General features: G+C 36.4%; 1 protein-coding gene and 1 long non-coding RNA gene across 4 annotated transcripts in view; one reads left to right on the top strand and one right to left on the bottom strand.

Moving 5' to 3' along the window:
• Positions 1–27,878, top strand: part of Tyr (tyrosinase) — a 69,967-nt gene extending 42,089 nt beyond the window's left edge. Inside the window, exons 4-5 of the mRNA XM_005379730.2 lie at positions 17,320–17,501; positions 27,373–27,878. Coding sequence (XP_005379787.1) covers positions 17,320–17,501; positions 27,373–27,599 — 409 coding nt within the window. The 3' untranslated portion in view covers positions 27,600–27,878. The remainder of the gene's footprint in view (positions 1–17,319; positions 17,502–27,372) is intronic.
• On the bottom strand, positions 1,686–27,480 carry LOC102005026. Of its 3 annotated transcripts, XR_001233073.1 has the most exons (4): positions 27,408–27,475; positions 11,117–11,323; positions 7,800–8,190; positions 1,686–2,241 (listed from the first exon to the last, which is right to left on the bottom strand). It is a non-coding gene; the product is annotated as an uncharacterized LOC102005026 (long non-coding RNA). The 3 variants fall into 3 exon arrangements; XR_260151.2 differs by lacking the exons at positions 11,117–11,323; positions 27,408–27,475 and adding an exon at positions 10,388–11,107 and having other exon boundaries at positions 1,689–2,241; XR_001233072.1 differs by lacking the exon at positions 11,117–11,323 and having other exon boundaries at positions 1,690–2,241; positions 27,408–27,480.

The following is a 27,878-nucleotide window of genomic DNA, read 5'->3' as shown; positions in this document are numbered from 1 at the left end:
TCGGGCAAAGCACAAAGAAAATAATCTTTTTCTCAACACTTAATCTAGCTTTTCCAGGGCTCCTTCTTTCCAATAGTCAGGATCATTTATGGTGATTAAAATGTCAGATGGTCAGCTCCAGCCACATTTGTTTTTTGAAAGATGTTTTACTTGTTCTTCTTTGTTCATTAGGCTAGACTTCAATACATCATATTTTTCTCATCTAAATTTCCAATGATATTAGTGTTATTACTGCATAAATTTGTGTATTTTTGCTTTGTATGCCTCTATAACTGTACATCATAAATATTCTTAGTCACGCATGGAGTATTTGCTGTTCATTGGAAAAAAATAAACATTTTAGCTCAGAGTGAATTTTCCCTCTGCCTTACATCATATTCCTACTGTTGAAACATTCATGACCTTCTTTGATTTCTTTGTCATAGCTACAGAAAATACCCTTTTTTCTATATTTAGTGTATAGTTAACCACATTGTATGTATTGATTCCCTACATCTAATATCTCAAAAAAAAATCCACTCTACACAGCACTTCCGTGTAAATCTTCCTAAGCACTAATTTTTTCACATTATCCACCTTATCAAATTGCAACACTGTCTCCCATTGCATATAAAATATATTCAAACTGAAATCTATGATGTTTACTATTTTGTTCTTATCTGCCACTTTTCTCCCACCTTCTTTTAATGTTTGCACCAAACTAACCTATTTATTTTTCTCATTATTTATTCTTCAACAGAGCTGGAAACAGAGTATGTTGGTCAGATAAAGGTGTGGAGGAGTAGGCAGACATTCTAGTGGTGATCCAGGATGATGAATGGAACTCTTAATGATTTTTATCAACCAGTACTTTTAGAATTTCAAGGGAATAAAGGATATTCTAACTCCAGATGCAGTGTGGGGAACGTTCACTAGTAGAATTAGAGTCTTTATTGGATGAAGAATATAATAATGCCTTAATTTTTCTGAATTCCTATCAAACTATGTAAATTCTTTATGAAACTATGTGTGCTAGCTAGAGCTTATGTCTGAAAAGCCTTGTGAACTAAGGGGATTAATAATCCTTTTATCTGGAATAAAGTCTTCATTCCAAATAAAACAGTTCATTTTCTGTACAGGTATTATGTGCATGATGAGGTCCTCTACTGTAATCCTCAGAAGCAGGGAAAGAAGGACAGCTGTTAATGCCACATTACACTTTGATGCTGGAAATCATTGAGTATTGTCTGGTATTCCTGACAGAAAGATGGAGTATGTGAAAATCTGAGTACATTGCATCCGTCTTGAATTAATGCAATAGTCATTAACATGAATGCAGACTTTTACTTTGGAGCACTGATACCTTTCCACATCAGACTCTGGTCACTGGACCTTGGCTAAAGATGTAAAACATAAATGACAGTAGTTGTAAAACTGAATCAATGGTATAATTGCCTTTCCTTTTAGGAAGTTCATTGAAGAAAGGACTTCCTTTTGAAGCCATATCCCCTGCTTTCCTATATACATGGCCTATATTTGCTAATGTCTATGTATTTTAAAGAAATATAGAACATAATATAATCTCACTCCTGGCAGACAGGCGCTGGAATACCTCTAAGATATTTTCAAATATTTATTAATCATCAACTACACCCAGGCTCTATGTTAAATTAGCAATAAGGAGAAAAAGTTATAATTTCTAACGAAAAATGTCATGATATTTTTACATGGAATCACTTTCCCAGTGTTCCTCTCCTTTTCTTGATTAAATTAGAAAAGGCCAACTTACCAGCTTCACTCTGTGTGTGTGTTTGTGTGTGTGTTTGCAAAGTACACAACTGGAAACACTTTGCATCATGAAAAAAAGCCAAATACGACAGGCTTGCTTTTCTTTTTTTTTTGTTTGTTTTCTTTTTTTTCCAGTACTGGGAATCGAACTCATGACTTGTGCTTGCCAGGCAGGTGCTATGCAGCTGAACTAAATCTCCAGCCCAACAGGCTTGCCTTTCATTCCTGCCACTCCACTTGTAGGTAAATGAAGTGATAGATGTTGTCTAAGGTCTCCCTTTTTGATTGCTTGCTTACTTTTCCATGAATATTCTAATGGGAGCACTTTTGTGGCATAGTACCACCTCCTTATGCCTAAGAACATCTTCCACACTTAGACTGACAAGTTTTCAATCCTTGTTCTGCTACTTGGAACTTCTGAGCTCTTTAACTTCAGGTGAGCTTCTCATTCTTTTTGCTGTTTAGTTTTCTCATCTGTAAAACATGGATATTAATAAAGCATACCTTGTGGTTATTTTGAGGACTGAATGAGTGCCTATAGAAGAAGTATTTAAAATAGCATCAGTCACATATGTTACCTTTCTTGCAATGTTGTTGGGGAAACGAAAAGAATGATGATATATGTCAAAATCCTCTGCACAGCATTGAATATAAAGCAGTTGCTCAATAAATGGAAATTATTGAAATCACTAGTCGTTTTTATTATTCTAGGAGCCTCAAAATCATCACTTTAATAAAGAATAGTAAGAAGGACATGTTTTGGAGGAAAAATAAATAGAACAGGGAAAACAGGATGTCCATATACAGAAGAATAAAACTAGACCACTATTTCTTATCTGTTGCAAATATCAACTCAAAATGGATGAAAGAACTAGTTTAAAACCTTGCAACTCTGAAAATACTAAAAAATACATCTGGGAAACAATTCAAGACATTGGAACGGGGGAGAAATGTTTTACATAAGGGGGCTGGGGATTTAGCTCAGTGGCAAAAGCGCCTGCCTGGCAAGCGCAAGGTCTTGAGTTCCGTTCCCGGTACCGGAGAAAAACCAAAAAAAAAAAAAAAAACAAACATACATAAGGCCACTATTCATAGCAGCCAGGAGACGGAAATAACCAAAGCACTCATCGGCGGATGGATGGACAGAAGAACTTTTGCACATGCGCACAATCTAATACTAGCCAGCCATTAAGAAGGAGAAGATGCTATCGTTTGTAACAACATGAATGACACTGGAGGTCTGATGTTTAGGGAAATAAACCAGGCAAAGAAAAGGGAGAACGATATGCTCTCAAGATCTCACACATGTGCAGAAGATAAACAAGCTAATCTCATTGATGCTGAGGGTAGAGCAGTGGCTATCAGAGGCTGGCAGTAATAGGAGAGGAGAGAGGGATGGGGAATACTGGTGAATAGATATCAAATTACAGTTAGGAATAAATACTGTGGTACTTTGGATTACTGCTGCATAGCTCTGTGGCTGTGGATGACGACAGTGTACTGTTCATTTCCAAAACTTGGAAAACGGAGTTTGAATATTTTAACACAAAGTGACAAACGTTTGAGAAAATAGAAATGTTTAACCTAATTTAAAGATTACACCATCATTTACATGTATTAAAATATCACATGGTAGGTACCCCAGAAATATATACTATTTTATGTTTTTATGTATCAGTTTGAAAAACAAATTTAAGTAAAATAATCTTTTAAATGTAAGAAAAAATAAAAAAATTATGCTAAGTGAAGATAAATGTTGAGAGGAAAAGTATACCTATTCTGATAGCTGTGGATGATTGGCTCAGGACAGAATCCCTGAGGATACCAAATTCACGGGTGATCAAGCCCTCTTTATGAAACGATGTAGAATTTGCATATAATCTACACACATAGTCTCATATACTTTTAATCATCTGTAGACTATTTATAAAATGTAATTCAATGTAAACACTATTTAAATAGTGGTTATGTTGTATTTTTAAGGGATAATGACAAGAAATGGCCTGTTTTAATACAAATATAATGTATTACAGTATGTCGGTTCACCAAGTCTTCTGCTTGCAAACAATTTAGTTCACAAAGAGAAGCATTTGACGCAGTTTTGCTTCTTTTCATGAACTTCACACAGGGTGACTAACATGACCACACAGCTATCTTCCCCAGAATCATGGAAGAATTAAATTTGTGAACCAAGGTACCACACTATCATTATCATTATTATTATTATTATTATTACTATTTTCAATCTTCAGATCTGAATCTACAGATGCAGAACCCACAGATACCAAGAATCCATTGTAGTTATTTGTTATATTTAGAAGTTTCCTTATTCATTATTGGTCTCATAACATTCTATGATCTACAAAAGTGGAAATAACATATTTAAATTTAATATAATATAGAATTCAATCATCCACCATAATCATGGTTCTAAAATCAAATCCAGTTAAGCTCACTCCTTATCTAAAGTCTGGAAGTGTCAAGTTGACCCTCGGGATTAAGCCCAAACTCTCCTCCAGATGCACACAAAACTTACCGCAGTCTGACCCATCCCCACCTTTCTGGCCTCACTTCCCACTGATCCTGACTATTCTGCTTGCTCTCCCATGCCTAATCACTTTTCCAATTACACCAGTGTCCTGACTCCCTATGGGCCTGTTTTAAACACAATGCCTTCTCCCTACTTTACTCATCTGACTAAAAATACCACCCTGCAGTGAAACCTTTCTATATTTCTCTACTTAGCTGACCCAGCTGTAATGCTTTAGGGTATATATACATATCTCCATTATTTATGTTCCCTTGAAATTTTACATACATGTACATCTTATCACAACATGGAATGAGATCCATGAGTGCCAGAACTTTTCTTTATCCATCCTTAAAGCTTGCCATCAGTGCTAACAAGACAATATTCATTGAATAAATAAGGACCCTCTTAGTAAGGGAGCAAGGCAGGCTTTGTTATAGTGGCTTCACAGGTAAGGGCACTGAGGTTTTGAAAGCAAGTTGGCTGTTTCCACTGAGAGATAAATAAATGGCCAGCCCCCCACACACATTATCTGGGGGATGTACCTGGGACACAGTTTTTCGTAGTCGTCTGGAGTAGTCGGGCTTGCCTTATTTGAGTAAAATTTCTGCCTAATGCAGTATGTCTCTATCCTGGGTGAACGTTATAATCAACTCTTCAAAATAGTTCTTAGCAGGGTGCTTGCCACTTAATGATATGCTTAACTGCCTATGGGGAAGGGAAAATAGACTTCATACTGCCTTTCTTTCCTGAACTTTTACCACTTTATTTCCTTTTAGTTTTTGTGCTAAGTTTCTACAAGTTTAGTCATTAGTTTCAGTGATTTTAACCTGCTTCAAACTCCCACCCATCCCCAGGGGTTTTTCTCTTTCCTCAAATAAGAAGTTGCAGAGTATAGAGTTGAAATTATAGCCAACTGAGGTTGGCTGCAGTTGAATTTCTTAGTTGTATAACCACATTTTATTTGGATCTACTCATCCTTGAAAATCTATTCTCTTAAAGTGTGAATTTCTTTTAAAAGAGTTGTTATGCATGAAAACTTCCAGATACCCCCAAATGTGTTGCACATTACCCAGAAGCATGTGGAAATAAAGCTAGCGGGATGCTATTGTTTCAATCTGAGATAGAGGCTCCAATTTTTCCCAGTGGTCTTAGCAGATTTTTCTTTTATTATATGGTAGTTCCCTCTGAGCCCCCAGACCAATTGTTGGTCTTCCAACTGTGTATTAATTAGACACAGTTCTATCACTCTCCTGCTTAAAATATTCCACTCCTCAGTTTTCAGGGTAATATTTAGACTCTTTACTTCTGCCTGAAGCTCTATATTGTCTGAGTTAAATCACATTTACCCACAGACCCTCACATACATGCTTACTTTCCATTCTTCTGAACTATTTGAAAGGCCTCAGACCTCTTTGTTTTTCTTTATTCTTATTTTTTGCTCTCTCTAGACTTTTTTCCCAAGCCTTCTGATACTTATTTCACTCATCATCGAAGTAGATACAATTTTCTCTTTCCCTATTCTCCAAAATATGAGAGGTCCTGATCTCCTGGCATTCGTACTATTCTATTCTGATGTGTGAACCAAACTGCAAGTTATTAGAAGATGAGGACAGTCCTTCATTTGGCCTTGAATTTTAATATCTGGTACAGTGCTTTTTATGTGCCAGGCACTAAGTTAACTGGTATGGAGCACTAAATGGTAAAATCCACCGAGATCCACATCAGAATCACTAGCATGTGCTAGATTCTTCCTTCTCCCAAATATTGATGTATAATCACTAAATAAGTGATTCTTAAAATGCTTAATTCATGTTCAGATTTTGGTAAAAATTTGAACTTTCCTAAGAAAAATATACAATTCATATAAATTTTATGTGAAGAATTTGCAAATTATTTACATCAACCCCTCAGCTTTGGGCTAAGAACTAGGATGGACATAGTATGTTTAATGATCACCACTCCTCCTAGTGAATTGCCGTGGGATTGGAGTGACACATAGTTAAATAACTGCAATACAGTATCACAAATATAATAACCAAAGGGAGACACCAACTCTCCTGAAGTTTTCCAAAAGGTAGTGTGTAGTCCAAAACATGAAGGAACAAAAGACATAACAGAAAATAATGTTTTTAAAAAGTTCTTAGGAAGAAAAACTCAAAAGAAAATTATAACTTTAACATCAATATAAACAGCAGCAACATTTACTCTATGCTATACATTATTCTAGGTGATTTTCCCTGTACTATTCCTTACTACTTATAATTACCCCTTGAAGTAAGTGTTATTGCCAATTAGTGTTAGGGCTGTCATAACATAGTAGCACTGGGTGGGTGGCTTTAAACAGAACAAATTGTATTCTCTTATCATCTTGGAGGCTGTAAAATGATACCACAGTGTCAAGAGGCTTGGTTTTTGCTGAAGCCTCTCTCTGTGACTTACACAGACAGGGCTGCCTTCTCTTCGTTTCTTGACATGGTCTTTCTCTTTCTCCGGCTTTTTCCAGATTTTCTTTTCCAAGGACACCACTCAGCTTGGATTGAAATGCATCCTAATGACATCATTCTGACTAGATTGCTTCCTTTCAGGTCTCATCTCCAAATGTAGCCACATTCCGAGGTGCTTGGAATTAGGAATTCTCATATTGCAACAGCAAGCAGAAAGACAGAACGACACCCAGGATTTGGAGGCAGATTTATTTTACATCCATGGGCACTGATTGAGATGACTCCCAAAATACAGGGCCCAAAGGATGTGGGTAGGAGGTTTTCCTGGGATTGCCAAAGGGAAGTACAGAGGCAAAGTACTTGGTTGTCTTTGATTGGCTCTTACAATAAGCATCACGGTGACCAGCTGCTTCTAGGAGACACAAGCAACCAGAACCACAATAGGAACTATTATCTGGGCAACTAAGAAACTGAAGTACACTGGCTGGGGGGGCATTTTCTGTTACAATGTGTGCTCGGTGGTAGGCATAATTCATCCCATAACATCATAATTTCTATTTTCCTGCAAATGAAATTGGACCACAGAGAAGCTGAATGGCTTGCCCAAGTTTATAAAGCAATTAATTACCAAACAGAATTTGTATCTAAACCTCTGTCTTCAGAATGTTTGACTCTAAACTCTCCATCTCTGTTTATTAATAGACTGAGATTATAAAATTCACTAACATACTTGTTAGGATGCTTTGCATCTTTCTTGTGGTACACCAAAATCCCCAAAGGACAGAAATATAAAACCTCATATCTACAGGAATTGACACTGGCTTTTGTGTTAAGCTGTAGAACTGATGGTTTCTGCTGTGAAAAGAAGAACAGCCACAATTCACCATTACTGGGTGCTCACTGCAGGTCAGACACTGTCCTCACTTAGGTCTCTGAAGTTTGTTATTATCCACATTTTGCAGCTATTAAGGTGAGACTTGTACAGAGATTATCCCCATCACCTTCACAACATCAATGTTATAAATATGACACAATTTTCTAAAAAGAAGTCTTACATGTCTGAATTCTTCCCTTGCTTCCAAATCCCGGACTCAAAAGCCAGGACTCCGTGCTGACCTTGCACTGTTGAAGTTGTACTTCGCCTTTCTTTGTCCTCCCGTTTGCTGTGTTGGGGAGGCTTCCTGTGCTCACAGCAGGACACATCACACTCTTTCCTCAGCTCCCTTATGCTGCCAACTGTAGACGCGCTCTGTCGACACAACACTCAGTACTTTCCAGGCCCTGCCACAAACACTCACGGGCTTCCTCGGGAGAATACGCTAAGTCAGTCACAGATAGCTCAAGCCTCCATCCACAGTCCCATGTCAATGTGCTTCTCCTTGACCTGCTTCTCTATTGTTACCTTGTAAACTACTAAGCAAGTGCTGGTCAATGGGCCCTCATACCCTGTGCAGGAAAATAGAGAAGAGTATCAACTTCACCAAAAAAAAAAAAAATCATACTGCTTTAGCATATTCACCGTGGCTCTGTACTCAGGTTTTGTAATAAAGTATCAATTTATCAGCTAGAAAGAAACAATGGAAGATGTTTAGTTACCACTCACGTGGACAGCTCTGAAAGGCTTACTGCCACTGTCTTAGTAAAACAGTATTAAAGTTACAATAGAACACCTGAGCTCTAAATTGCATATTATGCATAGTTATAAAAGTCACAGAAATCTAAAATGGAGCCTCAGATCTTCTAGCTCTTTACTGTTGTGCAATTATTGGCAAAATATACACTTTGATTCATTTTTTCTCTTCCAAAATGAGGCCAATAAAATATCTACCATTGTGATTTACTGAGGCTTATATTATAAAGATGCATCAGTTTGCATTACAGCAATTGCTTGGTTGTTAAATTAGTGCTCTAGGCTAGCTTGCAAACTAAAGAGCAGGGGCACTGGTTAGCCAATAAATGTTGAACACCTGGGATGTGTTGGGCACTGAGAAAACATAAGAAATGACAAGCTGTGGCTCTTGGCTGGTTGGTAATACTGGTGTTCTGGGATGTCTTTGTGCCACCTCTGAAAACAATGCTTCTGCCTCGATTTAAATCTGTGAAAAACAAGAGTGATTGTAATCCCAAATTTCTGAAGCAAGTAGAGTGTTTAATGGCTGCTCTGGCATCTATTTCCTGCATCTTTCCGGTGCTGTTGAGCACCAGACTCTTGCCTTCAGCTGCAAGCTTAGCTAGACAGTAAGAGAGAGAAGCATTCAGATCCTGCCTGGGGAATGTGAGGTAGGAAAAATGCAGCCCAGGCTGGGAATGCTAGTGTGGGAGAAAGAACGCTAGACATCAGCCAGAAGAAGTGCATTCTCATCTAACTCAGCTCCTCACTCAATTATTCACTGTTTCCTCCTTTTCTTTTTCTTCTGCTATTGATCCAGTACAATGCACGTTATAGCTTTTTTCTGTCATTTGTTATGCTGATAAATATCATTTCCAAATCTTACTGTACAATGTTCCTTGCTTTTCCTAAAGTAGAAAGTATAAGTCCTGTGAGTCATTTTCTCAAAGGAATACTTGGATATTTAATGTTAATTACTGTTGAATAAGCCATTTACTTTACAAAGTAAAAGTCATATAGAGCCTTTTCTAAGTGGCCTGAGCTACATCTTCCAACCCAAACAGCCTTAGATAGAATATACACATCAGGTATGCTCACACCTGCAGAAACATTCCCATCCACATATGCGAACACATAAGAGAACCAAATATTTACTATTATTAGCAGTAAAGTAATAGTCAAGACCAGTCAACTCTAATTCCGTATATGATACTAATTGTAACTTTTGGAGAAGAATTCTTTTGTTCCTTAATAAGATGAGGGGTTTGGATGAGAAGAAAGCAAAACTATTACCTTTTTCATAGCTGGGCCCATCACTTTATAAGTATTGCCGCATTTTATCCTCAAATATTATTGTTCAGATTTTTACTTCCCTGTTGAATTTTTGTTCTCATAACCATATTAAAGTAGATAATGCCATCCTCATGATATTATGAGTATACTGTGGCCTACAGGGATTTCTCTGATTAAGTTTAAATGGAGAACTTTATTATCATTTAAAAATTAAGCTTTCCTTTAATAGGCAAACATTTCAAAACCAGGTCTGCATAAAGAAACAAATAATCCAAAAGAAGAAGAAAGGCAGGGAAGCAGAGGCCTCACTGTTATGTAATTGCAATTCAATGCATTTGAGGAACTCATTTTTTTATTTTAAAGATAAAAGAATGAATACATCTTAACAAACACACATACATTTAGCAAATAGCACAAAAACATTACTAGCAATACAGAATCTCAGACAAGGTGATAGGAAATCAACAGTGGTTGTTGAATTACATATTGATATCTTCAGTTTGGATACTCAGATAAACAAATATGTAAGACTGACATGTAAGATTGATCATACACTTAAACATTAACTGTTCCTTTCAACAGAACAAAGTCAGCAGTACCACTATGCTAACTATGTTAGCTATGAGGAACTCAAATTTATCTCAAGCTGTGGTTCTCAAAGGCAACATAGTTATTACTTCATCTGTCCTACTCACCATTCAAAACATGACAGATGGGAAGAATAACCCCAGATTCTCTTACCTTTTCATTGTCTTACAACTCCTGTAACTTAAATTATTATACAAGGTCAATGGCTCTCCATTTATATTTTCAGCACAAATTTTGTTCTAAAATCTACATTCAAATATCCGTCGCCTCTCTGACCTCCTCACAGAATGTCTCAAAAGCATCTCGAAGTGCAGCACATCTGGAATCAAGAGACAAACATCTCCACCGCAGGCAGCCCTGTTCCAGTGATCTGCATCCCTGGGAGTAAAAATGTCTTGTCCAGCACCACAAGCCAGGACACAGGAATCTTCTGTGTCTTCTCGTGGTTTAATGGCACTCCTTGTTTCTGCACATCATCTCTTTTGCCTGGACAAAGTGTCTCGCTGAATTCCTTAGTCTTTGCCTTCTGCACATCCATCAACTTGGTTTTCTGTCTCAGTCCACTGTTAGTACTACGCTGAAATGACTGAGACTGAATAATGGAGATTTATTTCTTATGGTGCTGGAGTCTGAAAAGCCCAAGTGGGAGGCACTTGCTGTTGATAAAGACCTTCTTGCTGTGGTAGTCTGTATTAGTTAGGGTTCCTCAGAGGACCAGAATCAATATAAAAAATAGGTATAATTATACATGGGAACTCATGATGTAGGCTTCCAGGATTAGAGGCAGAAAAGTCCACAGTGGCCCTCTGTGGGGTCAGTGGTGGAAGAATCCACAGTAGCTATTTGCATGCTAAAGAGCCAGACCACCCAATAGCTGCTTACCCTCAGGAGCTGGGAGCCACGGAACAAGAGGAATCAAAGATGGAGCGTCAATTGAAGGTTGACAGCCTTGGAAGCCCATTGCAGAGTTTCTGGCATGAATCTGCATTGGAAGGCAGAGGAAACTGGAGGACAATGTCCAAAGGCAATGGCGAAGGCTGGAGCTCTGCTAAAACAGGCACCATCTTCTTCCACTTTATTCCAGCCACACTATCGTACAGAGGAGTGCATGTCAGCACAAGAACTTTGGGCAACACAGTCACATTGTAACCCCGCAGGCCCTGTGGTCTTTCAAAATGGAAACTCACTCGTGTTATCACCCATGGCTCCAAGCACACAAAGGGTTTTGACCCTGCATTTAGGAAAGAAAGCTCACATGACCTCCACTGCCTTTCATGCTTGTGTCCTAAGCGTCACTGTCATCTCGTCTTGAACTGTTCTTTTCTTAGTCCCCATAGGCATCTAAGTGATACTTTAATGCCTTGCCCGAATCAACTCTGCCAATTCTATTTTACCTTTCAGAAACATTCTTCTATTATTTCCCCAAGTGCTCCTAGTTCACCTCTTCATCTGCATATGCTGTCAAAGGCTTTCTCTGAGGCTACGGACTAGATTAGCCCATCCCGAGAAATCCTGTTATCATAGCACAGGTCTTCTTTACTTAGAATTCTTTCACATAACTTACCAGTTAATAATTATAGATTTCTAACATTGCTCATTAATGTGTATACCTACCACTACAGTGAGTGTCATACTATCACAGGGAAGGGAATTTCGCCAATACCTGGCATACAGCAGGTTTATTATAGATGCTCAAAATACAGGCATTCTTCTATTTTTTCATGCATGAATAAATGAGTAAAATGGTGTTTCATTTTATATGTTTATGTAACATTTTGGTTGGTGATGTTGGATGTTCCAAAGCAAATTGGTTCCTAAATATCCAACTATAGTAAGACTTCCTGATTAGTTTTTTTCTTTTAGTAGAAGTTTTACTTTAGAATAATTTTTATTTACAAAGATATAGAGTTCTCACTGATGTCATGTCTTATTTCCTCTATTTTTAATATCTTAGAGTGTGGAACATTTATCACAATTAGTAAATCAGTGTGTATGTGTGTGTGTGTGTATATGTGTGTGTGCATGTGTGTGTGTGTATCTATGTATGTGTATGTGATGCTGGGGGTCAAACTCAAGACCTCATCCATGTCAGGCAAGCTCCGTACCACGCAGCCATTCTCCCTGCCATTTTTGTTATCATCAAAATCCACTTTGTCAGGATCCTTTAGTAGGTACTTGGCATCGTTTTCTGTTACAGTACCCCAGCCAGGCTACCACAGTGGTTTTAATTATTGTATTTTCTTAGACTCTTCCCAGGGATGAGAGTTTTTCTCACTTTGGCTGTTTTTGATAGTGACAGCTTTGAGTACTGCTCTACTGCTTACGTAAATTTTCTCTCAGGTGAGGTTTGTCTGCTTTTCTATTGCATTAGGGTAATGTGTTGTGATGAGGAAGACGACAGGAAAAAACACCCTTCTATTCTTTCAGTATAAAGAGTTTGAACAATAAATCTACCACTGTGAATGGTAGCCAGATCACCAGGCAGAGGTGGGTCTTGATAGGTTTCCCAAGCTCTTAAACCATTCCGCCACCCTTCTGTACAGAAATCGTTAGGTGCAGCCCACACTGAAGGAGTGGGATGTTATGTTCCACCTGCTAGATAGCAGAGCATCTACATAACTATTCAAATCTTTCTACATGGTAGATTCATGTATTTCCCACATTTATTTATTCACTATTTTATGTCAGTCAGACACAGCCATATTTATCCTATAATTTGGGTTACAAGCCAAGCTTCTTTATTTTTTAGTTCAAATTGTTCCACTTTTGAGAGCTTTGCCAGTTGTCTCTTCTGTCCCTTTGACAAAACTCTAACTTGGGGTTGTATCTGGCACAACAAAATGTCCCACACTCATATATTTCATGCCCCCAACTTAGAATCTATCATTTCTCCCTGAAGTTTTGAGGGTTTTTTTTGGACAGTAGTTGCTCTGTCCACTGTTTCTCCTGAGATTCCAATTATGTACCTTCCGCATCTTTGAAATTGTCCCTCAGTTCTGGATTTCTTTTTAATTTTTCTTTTTCTCTTTACATTTGTTTGGAAAGTCTCTACTGAACTACATTCAGATTACTCATTCTTTTCTCAATGACATCACGTGTACTTATAAATTCATTAAAGTCATTCATTTCTTTACAGTGCTTTGGAGACCTAGTATTCCTTTTGATTCCTTCTCAGGGTCTGTCTCTCAGCTTACAATACCCATTTGTTCTTGCACGTTATGTGTTTTTTTTTTTTTTAACCAAACATATTAATAACGCATTATTTATGTGATTTTTACTTCCATGTTTAACAGTTCCAAAACCTACATCCTATTTGGTTTAGATTATGTGATTCCTTAACCACTACAGACTCTTTTCGCCTTACTTTTTGACATGACTTGCAATATTTTATTTTTGTAAGAGAGATAGGTTTTTATTATATAAACTGAGGTAAGTATGTCACTAGTGTGAGGATTTATTTTAATTTGGTAAGGAGTTGCACTGCATTGAATTTCTGCCATAGCTGTAGTAGACTGAGGTCTCAAATCTCCCTAATGTTTTTGTTTATTTCCACAGTTGGTTCTGTGTTTCTCTATATACATTTCATGCTCAGACACCATGCATATCTTGCAGCTCTTTTAGCTGTAGTCCATGGTTGCTTTACTGGAGCCCTGCTGGTACGGCAGTGCAGTGTCAGAGGGAGGAAGTCTTGGCATTACTCTGATTAAGTCACAGTCTTTGAATGGGATAGAGTCTTGGTGCTGTAACCTTCATGCTTGTATCTCTAATGTCACAGCCTCTTTTCCCTTACCTCTCCCTTCCTTCCCTGGCTACCACATTTCTCACCCATTCCCTCAAGGCCCTTGCAGGAGTGGCCTATTTATAACCCCACCACCACCCCATGTGAGACAGGAAGATAGGCTGGGCGAGTATGAATTCCTTCCTCCTCCTGAGATAAGGTTTAAATCAGGCACAGTCATTTCCCTGAGATTTTAGGCCTTGTTATGAAGGAGGTTCAGGATATATTTTGCAGTTGTCACTCTGCCTTTTACCCTGACAGAGCCAGCCAAGCATCCTTCTTGGATTTTATCATGAAAACTTGGTGGAGTTCCAAAATGTAAAACTCAGAAGTAGTCTGTGGGAATCCACCTAAGATGGCAGCCCCAGGAATCACTCGCTATCTCCTGTAGCTTAGCATCAGTTCCCAGCTCTACCTCAAAGTGTTTAAGGACCTAGTTGCTTCTGCTTCTGGCAAGCAGGCCTCAGCCATGTTCTTCAGTATATACTTATACCTACAGTTACAGGGTTGGCTCTTTCCCCTGTGACCTCAATTTTTCATGAGTCCAAGAGATGTTGCTGATAGTCAATTTGTCTAAATTTTTCTTATGTAAGGATGGGCAAGCCTAGGGTCTTTCCATATCACGCTGAAACCAGAAACCAAACTGCATGTCAGTTTATATATAAAATACTTTTCTTCATGTTCCTCTTTTTTTTAAATCACCTTTACTCTTTCCTAATTTTTCCATTGTCAATTTCACTGTTACTCAAATTTTCAGAAAACTGTCCAGATACAGTTTAAATGAATCTCTGATAAGAAGATATTTTTCTCTCAAAATGTCAATGTGATCATATAAGTTATATACTGGCATTTCAATGTGCACCACTCTAGACATATTTTAACGGAACTGAATGAAGAACAGTGCCACTAGGAAGAACTTAATGAAGATTAAGTCCTTCATTCTGAAAGGTTGGTAAGGTGGGTTAGCACATTAATGGTTTCATCCACTAGATCTTTTGGTGCTAAGAATTGATGACCTTGCCCTACTTGGGTGAAGAATTTTTATTGCTTGGCAGAAACAAGATTACGTGTGAATTAAATTACAGTGATAATTCTTTTCAATTGACAAAAGGCAGTTTTTGCCTCAAGCTCTTATTTACTACTCACTGTACACTGGACTCTCCCTAAATCAGTAAACTCAAATGTTTGGAATCTTCTTTCCATTTCTTCCTATCAGAATAATAAGCCTTATTAAAGACGTTGCTTAAACACACATCTGTAGCATTTTATTACAGCAGATCTAATGTCCCTCACCGGTTATAAATTTCTTCCAGTAGAATGAGAATATCAAGGGGAAGACGAAAAGGAAGAAGTGCCGTGGGATGAGAGCTTCCAGGAATCCGTGTTCACTTACTGACTTCATCTGCATAGTAGCTTCACTTTTACTATTTCATTTTGCAGATGAAGAAAGGAGAAATCTAAGTAGCTTTCAAATTTTTACAACTTTCTCTTTTCACTACTTGTAGATTTTTTTTCTAACTGTAACATGGCCTGCTGTCAGTACCCTACAGATACATGTTTAGTAGCATGAAATCAGGGAGAATTTTCCATTGTTGGACCAGGTTCTCAGTGTTCATTGGTGACCTACTGGTCCCTCAGTTAATTCCCACTTGGAAACCAACTTTGAGCAGAGTACGTCAAAAGACAGTTTGTTTAAGTAAACAGGATTGCTCTTTTTTATTGTAGAAAAAAATGATCACTACTGCTGTCATTTGACTCTTTTATTCTCTACTGTACTTCAAAATGTTGAATTTTTTATAATTTTATTTTCTATTTGAAGCATTACCAGTCTTATTTTTAGGTACCACTTCCTCTATGATCTATTAACCTACCTTTTAGATTAAAATAATAGCTTATTTATTTAACATTTTCATTAAATTATATAACAGTGAATATTGCCTTTGAACACAGGTGGGACAGATATTATTCTCATTTTAAAGATGTGTAGGGTAAGCCTCCAGAAAGTTTAGTGATTTTTCTGAGTCATATTAAAAAACAGAGTGGGGCTTCAAGGCAAATTCTCTAACCCCAGATCTAGCCATTCTTTTTGTCATGTTTTAATGGCCCATTATACGTTCTTCTACAGCTTGAGCTTCTACTCCATTCTAACTGTATACTTTTATCATTTATTATTTTACATTTCTTTCCAGAAAGAAATGCATACATCACAAACAAACTCTGACTTATTGAAACAAGAAAACATTACTCAAAAGGAATAGCTAATGATTGTTTGATCAGTCTCACATGCCTATATTTGTTCATCTGAGTAACCAATTTGAACATTTCAATACGTAATACAACAGCCATTGTTAATTTCCTATCACCTTGTCTGAAATTCTGCATTGCTTTTATTGTTTTTGTTGTTTTGCTTATGTCTCTGTGTTTGTTAATATGTTTTCATTCTTTTATCTTTAAGATAAAAAAATAACTGAGAAGTTCAGAGACAGATGGGAACAAAGGGAAACTTCCAGCAGTCAAAACATCTGCCAAAACCATCAAGAGAATAGAGAATACACCTACATAATAGCTTCCCTTGCTTGTACATCTGGTCCTCTTGCCCTTGAAAACTAGACAATGTTATAGAAATTGCTATTGCCCACTATTAAAATGGACTTCCATTGTCCTTGTAGGGTTATATCACTATCTAAAATCATGGGTAGATATGTCTGGCTGAATACTGATCAGACCCTAGCTTTGGGTGAGGCTGGGAAAATAAACCAAGTTGTTTCTAACCTGTATCAATGGGGGTAGACTCTGTCTCCCATCCAAACTCATTACACATACACTCCCCCAAATAAGAAGTAGAAGTAGAAATAATTGAAAGCTCTGTACTCTGAAGAAAAATGGTCAAATTGCATTATTATTCCAATTTAATATTATATGTTCTCTCTTTGGACTTTTTGGGGGGCAAGAGATATTTAATTTATGGCTATCATTGAAATTTCACTCTACCAGTAGTTAATTACATTTATCCAACATTCGTTTTTTTAATCCAACATTGTTAAGGTTATAAACTGGTTGTGTAAATTTCATCCCTCTCCTAAGTTTTTAAAAAAAGTATCTGCATGTGTCCTTCAAATGAATGTACTTATACAGGGCCTGATAGCATGAAATTGTATCTTGCAAAATATTTTGAAAACATGAAGATATTAAGCAAATTTCCATATCCTGAGATTTTAATACAGGTTTTATTGTTTTATTTTAGGAATTAAAAATATTTATTTTATTAATTATATATTTCTGAGTCTGATAATCATTTCCTCTGCAGTATTTTTGAACAGTGGCTCCGAAGGCACCGCCCACTTCAGGAAGTTTATCCGGAAGCAAATGCACCCATCGGGCATAACCGGGAGTCCTACATGGTTCCTTTTATACCTCTCTACAAAAATGGTGATTTCTTTGTGTCATCGAGAGATCTAGGCTATGAATACAGCTACCTACAAGATTCAGGTAAAGTTCAGCTTCTTTCAGGTGAATGGCTAAACCTAGTTCAAACAATGTCTTTGAAATAGTACAAAAGTTTATGTCTCTAGAGTGTTATCTCTACAAACCCTTTAAACTGGGAATGTGTAGTACAATCTTTGATTTATCGCTAATATGATCACATGCACTGAATTCTAAGGATCTATGAATTCATTTCCATTCTACTTACTATAGGGCATTTTTTACAAGGCAACCATGGAAAACACTAAAATTCAGGCAGAAAAAAGGTTTTGGATTACAGCACATGACTCTGTCCATTGTTATACGGCATTAGGAAAGTCCATTCAGTTACTCAAATCTTAGTTCATTCATCTGTGACTGGGATCAGAGCACCCCAAAAGTGGTGAGATGCATTAACACACCTAGTATATTGAGGTGCAACGTAAATATCTAGCAGTTTTAGAATTATCGTAGAGAATTTTTTTTCTAGGCTTACCAAAAGAATTTTTTAAAATCTTGATTGTAAATCTAAGTAATAGATTAGATTTAAATATAGTGATGCACAGCTTTAATCCAGGCACCCAGGGAGGCTGAGGCAGGAGGATTACAAGTTCAAGGCTAGCCAAGCAAAATAGCAAGGCCATATCTAAAATGAAAGTAAAAATAAAAAGGGGACTGGAGATATTGCTTATATGTAAAGTATTTGCCTGGCATGTGTGAAACCCTGGGTTCAGTCCCTAGTACCAAGAAAAGAAAGATGATAGTTATTATAATGTGAATTCTATGCCTACGATTAAAATAATATAAACACTAGGAATAGAATTTAACTTGGGTTTTAAAGAATCTTTGTAGCTGAAACTATGCTATTTTAAAAAGACTAAAAAACAATAACAAAATAACAACAAAGGCAGAAGCAGAACAACACAAAAACAATTAAAAAAAAAGATTTAAAACTACACTAGTTCCTTCTTGACACATGAGGAACAGATAATAATGCCTCTCCATTCCTGAATCTGCTATATGAAGATTCTTCATGTGCATCATTAATCAATCATTTATTACATATTATCTTCCCTAGAACTAGATGAGGATACTGTTCCTAAGAGAATTTAAACAACTTTTCCAATACCAAATACTAATACATAGAGGAGCCAGATGTCAGTATGAAGCAGTCTCCCTTTACTGTCTTGATCTTTAATATGTGAGGACCAACAGTACAAAACAGTAAAACAAGAAATGGCATGCAGGTAAAAGACATTTAACAGGCAGTGATGTTCTATTATATTCATGAGTAGTTCATTAAACGCAAATGAATTAAAAGATAGGAAAAATGAAATGGAAAAGGAAAAAAAAGAAAAAATGAGTGAAATTTACCAACTTCTTAGCTCTTGTATTCAACTCTCTGAGTATTGAACTCTATGAATATTCAACTCTAGCAGTGGCATAAATTTAGATATCAAGAAGCTACTAACCCAGTGTGGAGGTTGATGATTGTGCAAAGTATAAAACACTGCACTATGAAAAATGCATGAGCACAGCCTTGTGCACTCCAAAGCACAGAGTAGAAAATCAGTAACTTGTAATAGTTCAAACTGAGAAGACAAAACAGAGCTTGAAAGGATCAGTAGGCAAGTTGGAGACAGAAACTGCAGGGAATTTTCTAAACTAAGAGAATAGCAAGAACAATAGAAGTGGAATATGTACAGTGTATCGATGGAATACTGAATTGTTACTTGAATGGTGGAAAATGATATTAGGAAGATAAATTGAGTCATTCTATAATAGTTAATACACATTCTCTTTCTATATGGGGAACTCTTCCAGGTGTGCTTTGTATGTTAATTCCTTTAATCTTTACTTCGCAGAGTAAGTATATTTCTTTACTTCATAGATGAAAAACAGAAACATAGAATATAAATTGTCCCAGGCCATGTGTCAAAGCAGTGCCTACTAACAAATTCAACATGAGAGCCTATATTTTGTCAATCTTGTCCTGCCTGTGAGGGACCATTACTTGAATGTATTGGGATCGATTGAACTTTTTTACTTTATCTAAAGATCATCGTCCATACTATAATAGATGCCCGAGGAGAGGAGATATTTTAAAACACTGAGGTTCCTGAGATAAGAGAATTTTGCAAAGGATGGAAGTGTTGTAAGAGGAGGAGATCACTGGGAATCAAAAAGAAGAACAGTCTCAAGCAACACATTTTTCCTTCTTTCTAAAAAGAACAAAGGGGGCTGGGATTTAGCTCAGCGGCAAAAGCGCCTGCCTGGCAAGCGCAAGGTCGTGAGTTCGGTTCCTGGTACCGGAGAAAAACCAAAAAACAAAAAAACCTAAAAAGAACAAAAACAAAAACCACAGTATACAAAGAAAAAAGCATATTGGTAACTATTTTGTAAAGTTTTACCCTTTAGAATTTTATAATTTTAGCTATGTTTCCATTTCCAGACCATGCTAGACTTTTCCTTGGTCACACAATTTCAAACATGCTGTTCTCTCTGTCTAAATTCTGACTAAATTTCCCCATTTGTCAAACTGTCAGATAAGAAATCACTTCTGCACAGCCATCTCTGATCACTCCTTTCTTAGAGTTGCTTGATAATTTTCCTGTGTACTAATCTGGATTCCATCTGGCTTGTGAGCCTTACAAGGTCAGAATTTATCTTGCAAGTCTCTCCAAGCATCAAATCTGATATGAGCTAAAATCAATGAATCAATTTGAGTGCAAGTGTTTTTATCATGAAGGTTTTACCGTTCATCTAATGTAAATGAACTTGCTATAAAAAATATCAGTTCTTTTAGTGCCCAGATTTCTTTTAGATATATATTTTTAAAATCAAGTATTCTATTTGGCAGGTCTTCTAAGGCCACCTTAATAATATTTACACTTTCTACATGTATTTCCTGACTAATTACTTTGAACAGATGTTGTCTTACTTATTGTGGATACAAAACAAGCAATATATTCTCTATCTTCACACAGCTTGTAATGGAAGAGAAAGATCTTAAACAACTACTTGCCTACTGACACATTGATTAAGAGAGGTGCCTGTCTGTAGGGATCAATTAAGTGATGTTTGAGATGCTATCAATACAGCAGGTAGAATTAACTAGTTGAAAAGGGAGCTTTATTTTGCTCATATTGTTAGAATAATGGAGGCCATTGTTGAATTTTAATCAAATTGTAGTCAAGTGGAGTTTTTGAAAGATTATTATTGCTATAAAGTTTTGTTGCTATTGGAAAGTACATGTGGAATGGACAATTAAAATCCTTTTGTAAGAGTCTAGAAGAATGTGATGGTAGTTTGGTTTGCAGGGGTGGGGATAGAAAAGAAAGGAAAACGTGTAAAGAATTTGATATTGTTTTTGAAAAAAAAACTTATAGATATTGGTAAATGATTTATATATGCAAGGAGATAGAAGATGGAGGTGTTAGGAATGTCTTTAAACTTTCTGGCTTGTACAACTGATGACTGATAATTCAGCTTATTGAGATAGTAAATATAAGTATAGGATCAGACATGACTGGAAGCTTATGTTTTTGTTAAACAGTGAAATGAAGTCATATCAGTCATCAGGATGCATATGTCTCAAGTAAATATGTCAAAAAAGATGCTGGGACCTCAAATCCTAATGTCCTGGATCCTTAGATCCTAATGTGAGACATATCACCATATAAATTTGTACTTCATTTAATTTTAAACTTCTACATAGTAGTGATGTTTTAAAATTATTTTTATTAGTATATATCTGCAGTACATAAGGTTTATATTCCTTGTGTACAATTGGTACATGTACATAACAAAACTGAAATCCTTTTTCCACCCCCTTTCCTGCTCCTCCCAATTCTTATTGATTTATAGGGAAGTAAATTGAGAATCAGGAAGATAAAATGACTTTCTAAATTGCAATATTTTGTAGCAAATATTAAATCCAAAATTTCTGATCTCTCTGCACAGAAGAAAGGGTGGCCCTCAGCCATTGCGTTGTCTTTTACACAAATACTCCACCTCATTGTTCCCTCCTGGGTGTCCAAATGATGTGTTTTGACTTCAAAGGGAACAGCCACCCCTGAATAAGTGAGGGCAGAAGACACGCAAAGGCTCCTAACATAATAGAGGCTGACAGATATTTATGCTAATAAAAATGTAAGAAACAAAATAATCTAGACTGTTTTATGTATCTATGTAGAATGTGTTTCAGACTACTGTCAACTTAGAAAGTTAATTTCAAAGAAGTTTGATTTTAAAATAAACAATTGTCTTTTAAATTTTATGAATCATTATATATTGTTGCTTCTGTTGTACTTTCAAGGAACTTGGAATATATCTCTATTCACTATTAAACTTTAAGTTTATTTAAATTTCTTTAAAAGCCCTTATATGATTTAGACTATGGGGGTTACTATGCATCATTCATATATTCACGTTTATAATTATTTAAGTATTTCTGTAAAAAAGAGCACATGTCTGGCATTTGTCAAGCATGTCCCATTTTAATCAAATTTAATGAATGCTTGAAAAATTGTTAGCAGGAGTGACTTTCCTGCATCCATAACATTAAAATATAAGACCAAAACTCTTTGGCAATGAAAAGTTGTGACTCTGATCTGCTGGTAAACATGATCTGACTTTCTGTATAGAACATCAAGAATTCCCTTCTCTTTAGAGAACTTCCTTCTTCCATGATAGACCTGGGAACTTGATTTCAAAAACTGACAGGAGAGACAACATCTCTGCACTCTCACTCCACAAATGTGATGTGATGAGACCTATGTCATTCATGAATTTGCTTAGTGTCTATGCCTGGCTCTGTGTCTGGCTGTGTGTATGCTATTCCTTTCTGGTGGGATGGCTTGCTGTTAGCACCACACAACAAGATTTCACTCGTTCTTCTCAGAGGGCCAGGCTTCTGGGATACCTTTCTGGGTTTCACAGATGTAGAAGGTCTTTAGTCCGCAAATCTCACGTATTTTTTACATATTATTAATAGAACACAATTGTTCTTTAAAAAGTGAGTTTAACTGTTAGTCTCTGTTTCCAGTTACTGCTCCTTTGAGACCAGGAACACTGTCATATTTCTCTTTCACCCTCAGCACTTAGACCTCCGCCAGGCCTGTGGTACATCTCAGTGAGTATTTATTTCATGAAGAAATAAATGAGTAATAGATGAAAGATAAAACAAGACATGTGTGCTCTCAAGAGCCTACGACAAACCTAAAAAGGAGACATACATACAAATAATTGCAGTGCATGGGTAATAATGCCAATTCTCTCAAGGAGAAAAGAGCCAGTCTGAGAATACAAAAAAATCTCCTATTGAAAGCAAGTCAGTAGAGAAATTGATGACATTATTGTGGAAAAACAAGAATCCAGGGCTGGGGATTTAGCTCAGCGGCAAAAAGCGCCTGCCTGGCAAGCGCATGGTTGTGAGTTCGGTTCCCGGTACCGGAGAAAAACCAAAAAACAAAAACGAAAAACAAGAATCCATAACAGTTATATACTGTTTTCTACATATTAAGTGTTGTCCTGAAGATTGCATATACATTGTTACTATAATCATTACAGAAAAGCTTTCAAAGCTACAGGCTCCCGATTGATTCGAGTAATATTTCTCCATTACGTCATGTGTTTGTTGTGTGGATAAATGGGAATGGGAATGTGCTTTGGAAATACCAGAGAACAAAACAAATGAAAGACTGTAAAATTATTCTGAAGACAATGAGTAGCAAAAAAATGGAATTTTAAGTAGGCGAGGATGAAAGAAAAATATGACATTAAGAAAGAACAACGAGGTGCACCGTTGGGGTTCAAAATCAGGAAGTGAAGAAAGAAAAGTGAAAATTTTAATTTGAAACCACTGAGAAATAAAGAGTGGTTTGAAGAAGATGGTCCTTTATGACAGTAAAATTGAGCCCACATGGAATAAATCAGAGAAATAATGAGAGAATTTGGAGAACAGGATAGACATAAAAATAGTATGTGAAAATTGTGAAATCATGAGAGCTGAACCTTTCATAATAAAGGAAATACCACTTATTATAGAACCACCATGAATTCTTCAGACATTTTTAATGTACCTTATATTGAAGTGACTAACAGCAATCTAAATTAAGTATCATAGTCCCATTTTCAAAATAATTTTTAAATATGTTGAAAATAGTAACTGTTGGGTTTAATGGAAACAATTTTCAGTTCCTTCTCTTTAGTTTTATTGGGTTTCATTTTTAAAGTTAAATTAATATCATTCAAAACTATACAATTTTTTGCTCTAACAATATATGATGTTGATCTTTTGAAAGATCAGACATTTTTAATGTACCTACTGATAAAGAGAAATGCAAAATTTGAGGATTGGTCACCTTATGTTTAGTGAGCTCTGAACTTTAGAGACATCTGAGTGACAATAGACAAGTAGATGTCGCTGAGGATGGAAGAAGTAACAGGGAAAATGCCCAAGGCCCTCAGCCCCACTTAAATCAACTTTTATCTAGTTTTACCTCTTTGAATATTGCCACTTAATAGACCATTAGATTTTAAGAAATTTTTTGATTGAAAAGAGAATATTATTAATATAATCATTCTGAATGTTATCAACTTTGTGGTGAACAATGAAATTCTTGTTTCCAATTTTACTTCATGTTGCTACTCATTCTTCCAAAGATAGTTTATAAAACAGATATTCCTATTCCTTGTTTTGTATATATAATTTTTATCATGTTCTAATTTTGCATGTAATTGTAATTCCATAATGTCCTAGAGTATTTATCTTTTAATAGGCAAATAATTAACTTTTCAAAATATTAAGACTTTTAAAAACACAGGTGACATAATATTAAGTGAGGTAACTCAGACATACAAGTTTAAATATCACATGGATTCTTTTATATGAAAAACTCAATATATATAAAGTACATAATAAAAGACAGATTGTAGGAAAAAAGAAAGAAAACAAAGTATTGTAATCCAATATAGCCAATGTATCTAAAAGTGTATATTAACATAGTATGATCGTCTTACATGTTTTATATGTTCTTTATTACTCTGGTTTTCAATCTGTATATACAATAATTAATTTTATAAGGTCTTATAAGATAAATAAATGAATCTGATGCTGGAAAAAATAAAAGGGGAGACAGAATAGGAGAAAAAGAAAATTGCAATGTGTTATGCACATGTACCAGTCGCCTGCAGCAAATGTAATCATTATGTGCTGCAAACACAGATTAAAAAAAAAAAAATGGGTAGGAGAAGTTCTGGGCAGGGAAACAACCTGGCAGTCTTTGTGTTTTCATAGTGTCCCTCTGGCTGCCAGGTTAAAGGACCGGAAGAGTCCAACGCTAATACCCAAACCTTGTTTCTAGCAAGATCCTCAGAGAAAGCATCCTTGTCAAAGTCCTGACAGTTGCCAGGGTTACTATTGAGTTTTGACAAAATGTAGCTTATGGGTTTGCACTTTTTAAGTCACTTGCCCTTTAATAAACATTAACTTCTGCAAATAAGATAAAATACAGATGACCAAAAATGCCATGGAAATAAGAATAGATAAGAAGAGAACTTAATGATTTACGAAATCCAGGGATGAGAGGTGCATTCAAGTTATGGAAAAGGCAGAAAAGCAACTGAGCCTAAGGAGCATCAGAAGCCAAGGAACCGAGCACACGGAAGCCTGGGAAATCTTCCTTCCTGTCCCTACCTAGCCGTCACTGTGCGCTGGCTGCGTCCTGTCTTGCACATTTTCAGAAGTGGTTGTCAGCAGTTTCTGAGCCACTTGACTCTCAATTCCAGCCTAGTAAATCCCGGGTAATGATTCTGAGTGAATCACGGCTTCATCTTTTACTAAGCAACTGTACCTGAGGGGTAGGACCATACTACAGGCATGCTAGGGTTCCTACTTCCGCAGAGGAGGGAGGTAAGAATTGGGAGGAGATAGGCTAAAACAGAGGCTCAAATCCTGTGTTTAAACAAGTTAGTGCACTGATTACCCCAACAGCAGGCTCAGTGAGTCACTGAGCATCACTTCTATAATTGTTAAAAGACCAGAGCTGCCCCTTTCTTATACCTACTTAAGACCAAGGTGTCCTTGGACCAGGAGTCTGTGACAGCTCAGGAACTTTATCTGCATTCTGACTAAGCAAAAAAGAAACAAATGAAGAGGAAAGCCTTATTTTTTCCTTTTAATGGAACTGCCTAAAAGTCATATTTATTATTTTTGCTTGAAAATTGAGTTATATAAGCATAACTTACTGAAAGATAAACCCAGGATGCAATATCTCCTTTCCTTTGCATCAAAAATGAACATTGAGTATCTTTTCTGTATGGTGTCTTCTATAGAGAAATTGCTTTCATAGATAATCTACCAACTCCTATTGAACAGGTATAAGTAAAGATTCTTTTTCATTAAAATCCTATAGGGTATTCTAGATTTTATATATATATAAAACTAATCCCTGACTTAGGATATAATTGATAGTGGAAGATGATTTATTTGTCATTATGTTTCCTATTTTGTATTACATTGAGTGGGCATTGATTTATGTAATTAGACAATATAGTTTTATCAGCAATATCATGTTCCTTTTAATACATATTATGTAATCATGACAGTGTTAAACATACAATCATACCATCTATTAGTTACTTTAGATTTTTTTTACTTTAGGTACTTTTTAGTAATACATTTGCAAATTTTATCATGTGTATTCATCTCAGTTTTAGAAAATTTAAAAGAAAATAAACACAAAATTAAAAGTTATCCTTAGTCCTACTGTTCAGATTAACAAACTGCTGTTATTTCTATCTTTGCTGTGATTCCTGTTGTATTTTTCTCACATATATGTAACATACCATTAAGAATATCTTTAATTGTTTTTGTTTCATTAAATGACATATACAAGGAAACACTTTAATACAGATGATAGAAATGTAAATAATAACTGGAATAGATTTAATCAGTGCAATAATAGAAGAAATGCTAACCTTTTTAACATTTTAGATATTTAAGGCTCCTTGAACTAAATATAAAAATGCTTTTAAGAAACAGATGGTCCTTAGAGGCTGGGGATTCAGCTCAGTGGCATAGCGCCTGCCTGGCAAGTGCAAGGCCATGAGTTCAATTCCCGGTACCAGAAAAAAACCAAAAAAAAAAAAAAAGAAAACCAGATGGTTCTTGAGGAGATCAAACTTGACCTCATGATAAATCCATGAACAGCATAAGGGAACATACTAAGTACACTTATGCTGTATAACTTTCAGATTATCAAAACTAAGGAATTTCAGAGGTAGAAAGTGGCAGTCACCCATGTTGCCCCTTGTCAGAGACATTTGCTTATGTGGTTTGAAGCAACGTATCCAATCAAAATGCTGGAACTTTTTCCTTACTCATAATTATTACAAATACACCTGATAAAATCTATTGAGATTTAAATCTGTGATCTCAAAGCATATAGAGATTTTACAAATGTCCTGAAGCTCTTGGGAGTGTTCTGAGATTACCTAGCATTTAGCAACATTCTTGTCAGTTAATGTTTGGCAGATAATTTTAAATAATTGAATGATTAATGTTGCAGTAGTGTTACATAGATAATCAGAATTCTTATAAGACCAGCAGAAGACATGATCTAACAATTCAGGGCACACTACATACCAGACACTAAACAATTTAGTGTAGACTATCTACAAACTGTAAAACATCCCAACAAGGGAGTATCATTTTCCTTTTTTCTTGGGGAAGAAATTGAGGAGGAAGAGGTACAGCTTCTTCAAGCTCTTACAGCAGAGCTGGTGTTCAAACCCAAGTGTCCGACTCCAAAGCACTAGCCAAAGATGACGGTGATGATGGTGATGATGGTGCCATAAACAACAGTAAAAACATTCAGATTTCTTTCTATTTCAGATCTAAGCTTCTTTCAAAACTACATTGAGCCTTACTTGGAACAAGCACGTCGGATCTGGCCGTGGCTGGTCGGAGCAGCCTTGGTAGGAGCCGCCCTCGCTGCGTCACTGGTGGGGTTTACCAACCTACTGTGCCGTCACAAGAGGAAGCAGCTCCCCGAGGAAAGGCAGCCGTTGCTCATGGAAAAGGAGGACTACAACAGCTTATTGTACCAAAGCCATTTGTAAAAGGCACAAGCAGTAGAGTGGGACCAGAACACATGTCCTCACTGTAACTCAGAGTGCTGTGCGGGTTCCCGGGAGCTACCCCCCAGCAGAGACCCCTGTGTGTCAGAGAAGACCACTCTTAGAATTGTAATGTAGTAGAAAATGTACCCCTAACGCACACCCAGCTAGAACACTGCTGTTTGTCTTGCTGCTTTTGCTCAGTCCTTGTAGTTCTCCCCCAGCTCCTATTTTCAAGGACCGCATAACGTTTGGTACTATGTCAGTGCACATGTATCAAAA

This window comes from Chinchilla lanigera, unplaced genomic scaffold, assembly GCF_000276665.1.
Source record: "Chinchilla lanigera isolate Chin_1 unplaced genomic scaffold, ChiLan1.0 scaffold00013, whole genome shotgun sequence".
NCBI lineage: Eukaryota > Metazoa > Chordata > Mammalia > Rodentia > Chinchillidae > Chinchilla > Chinchilla lanigera.
This window is presented reverse-complemented; position numbering and strand designations above follow the sequence as displayed.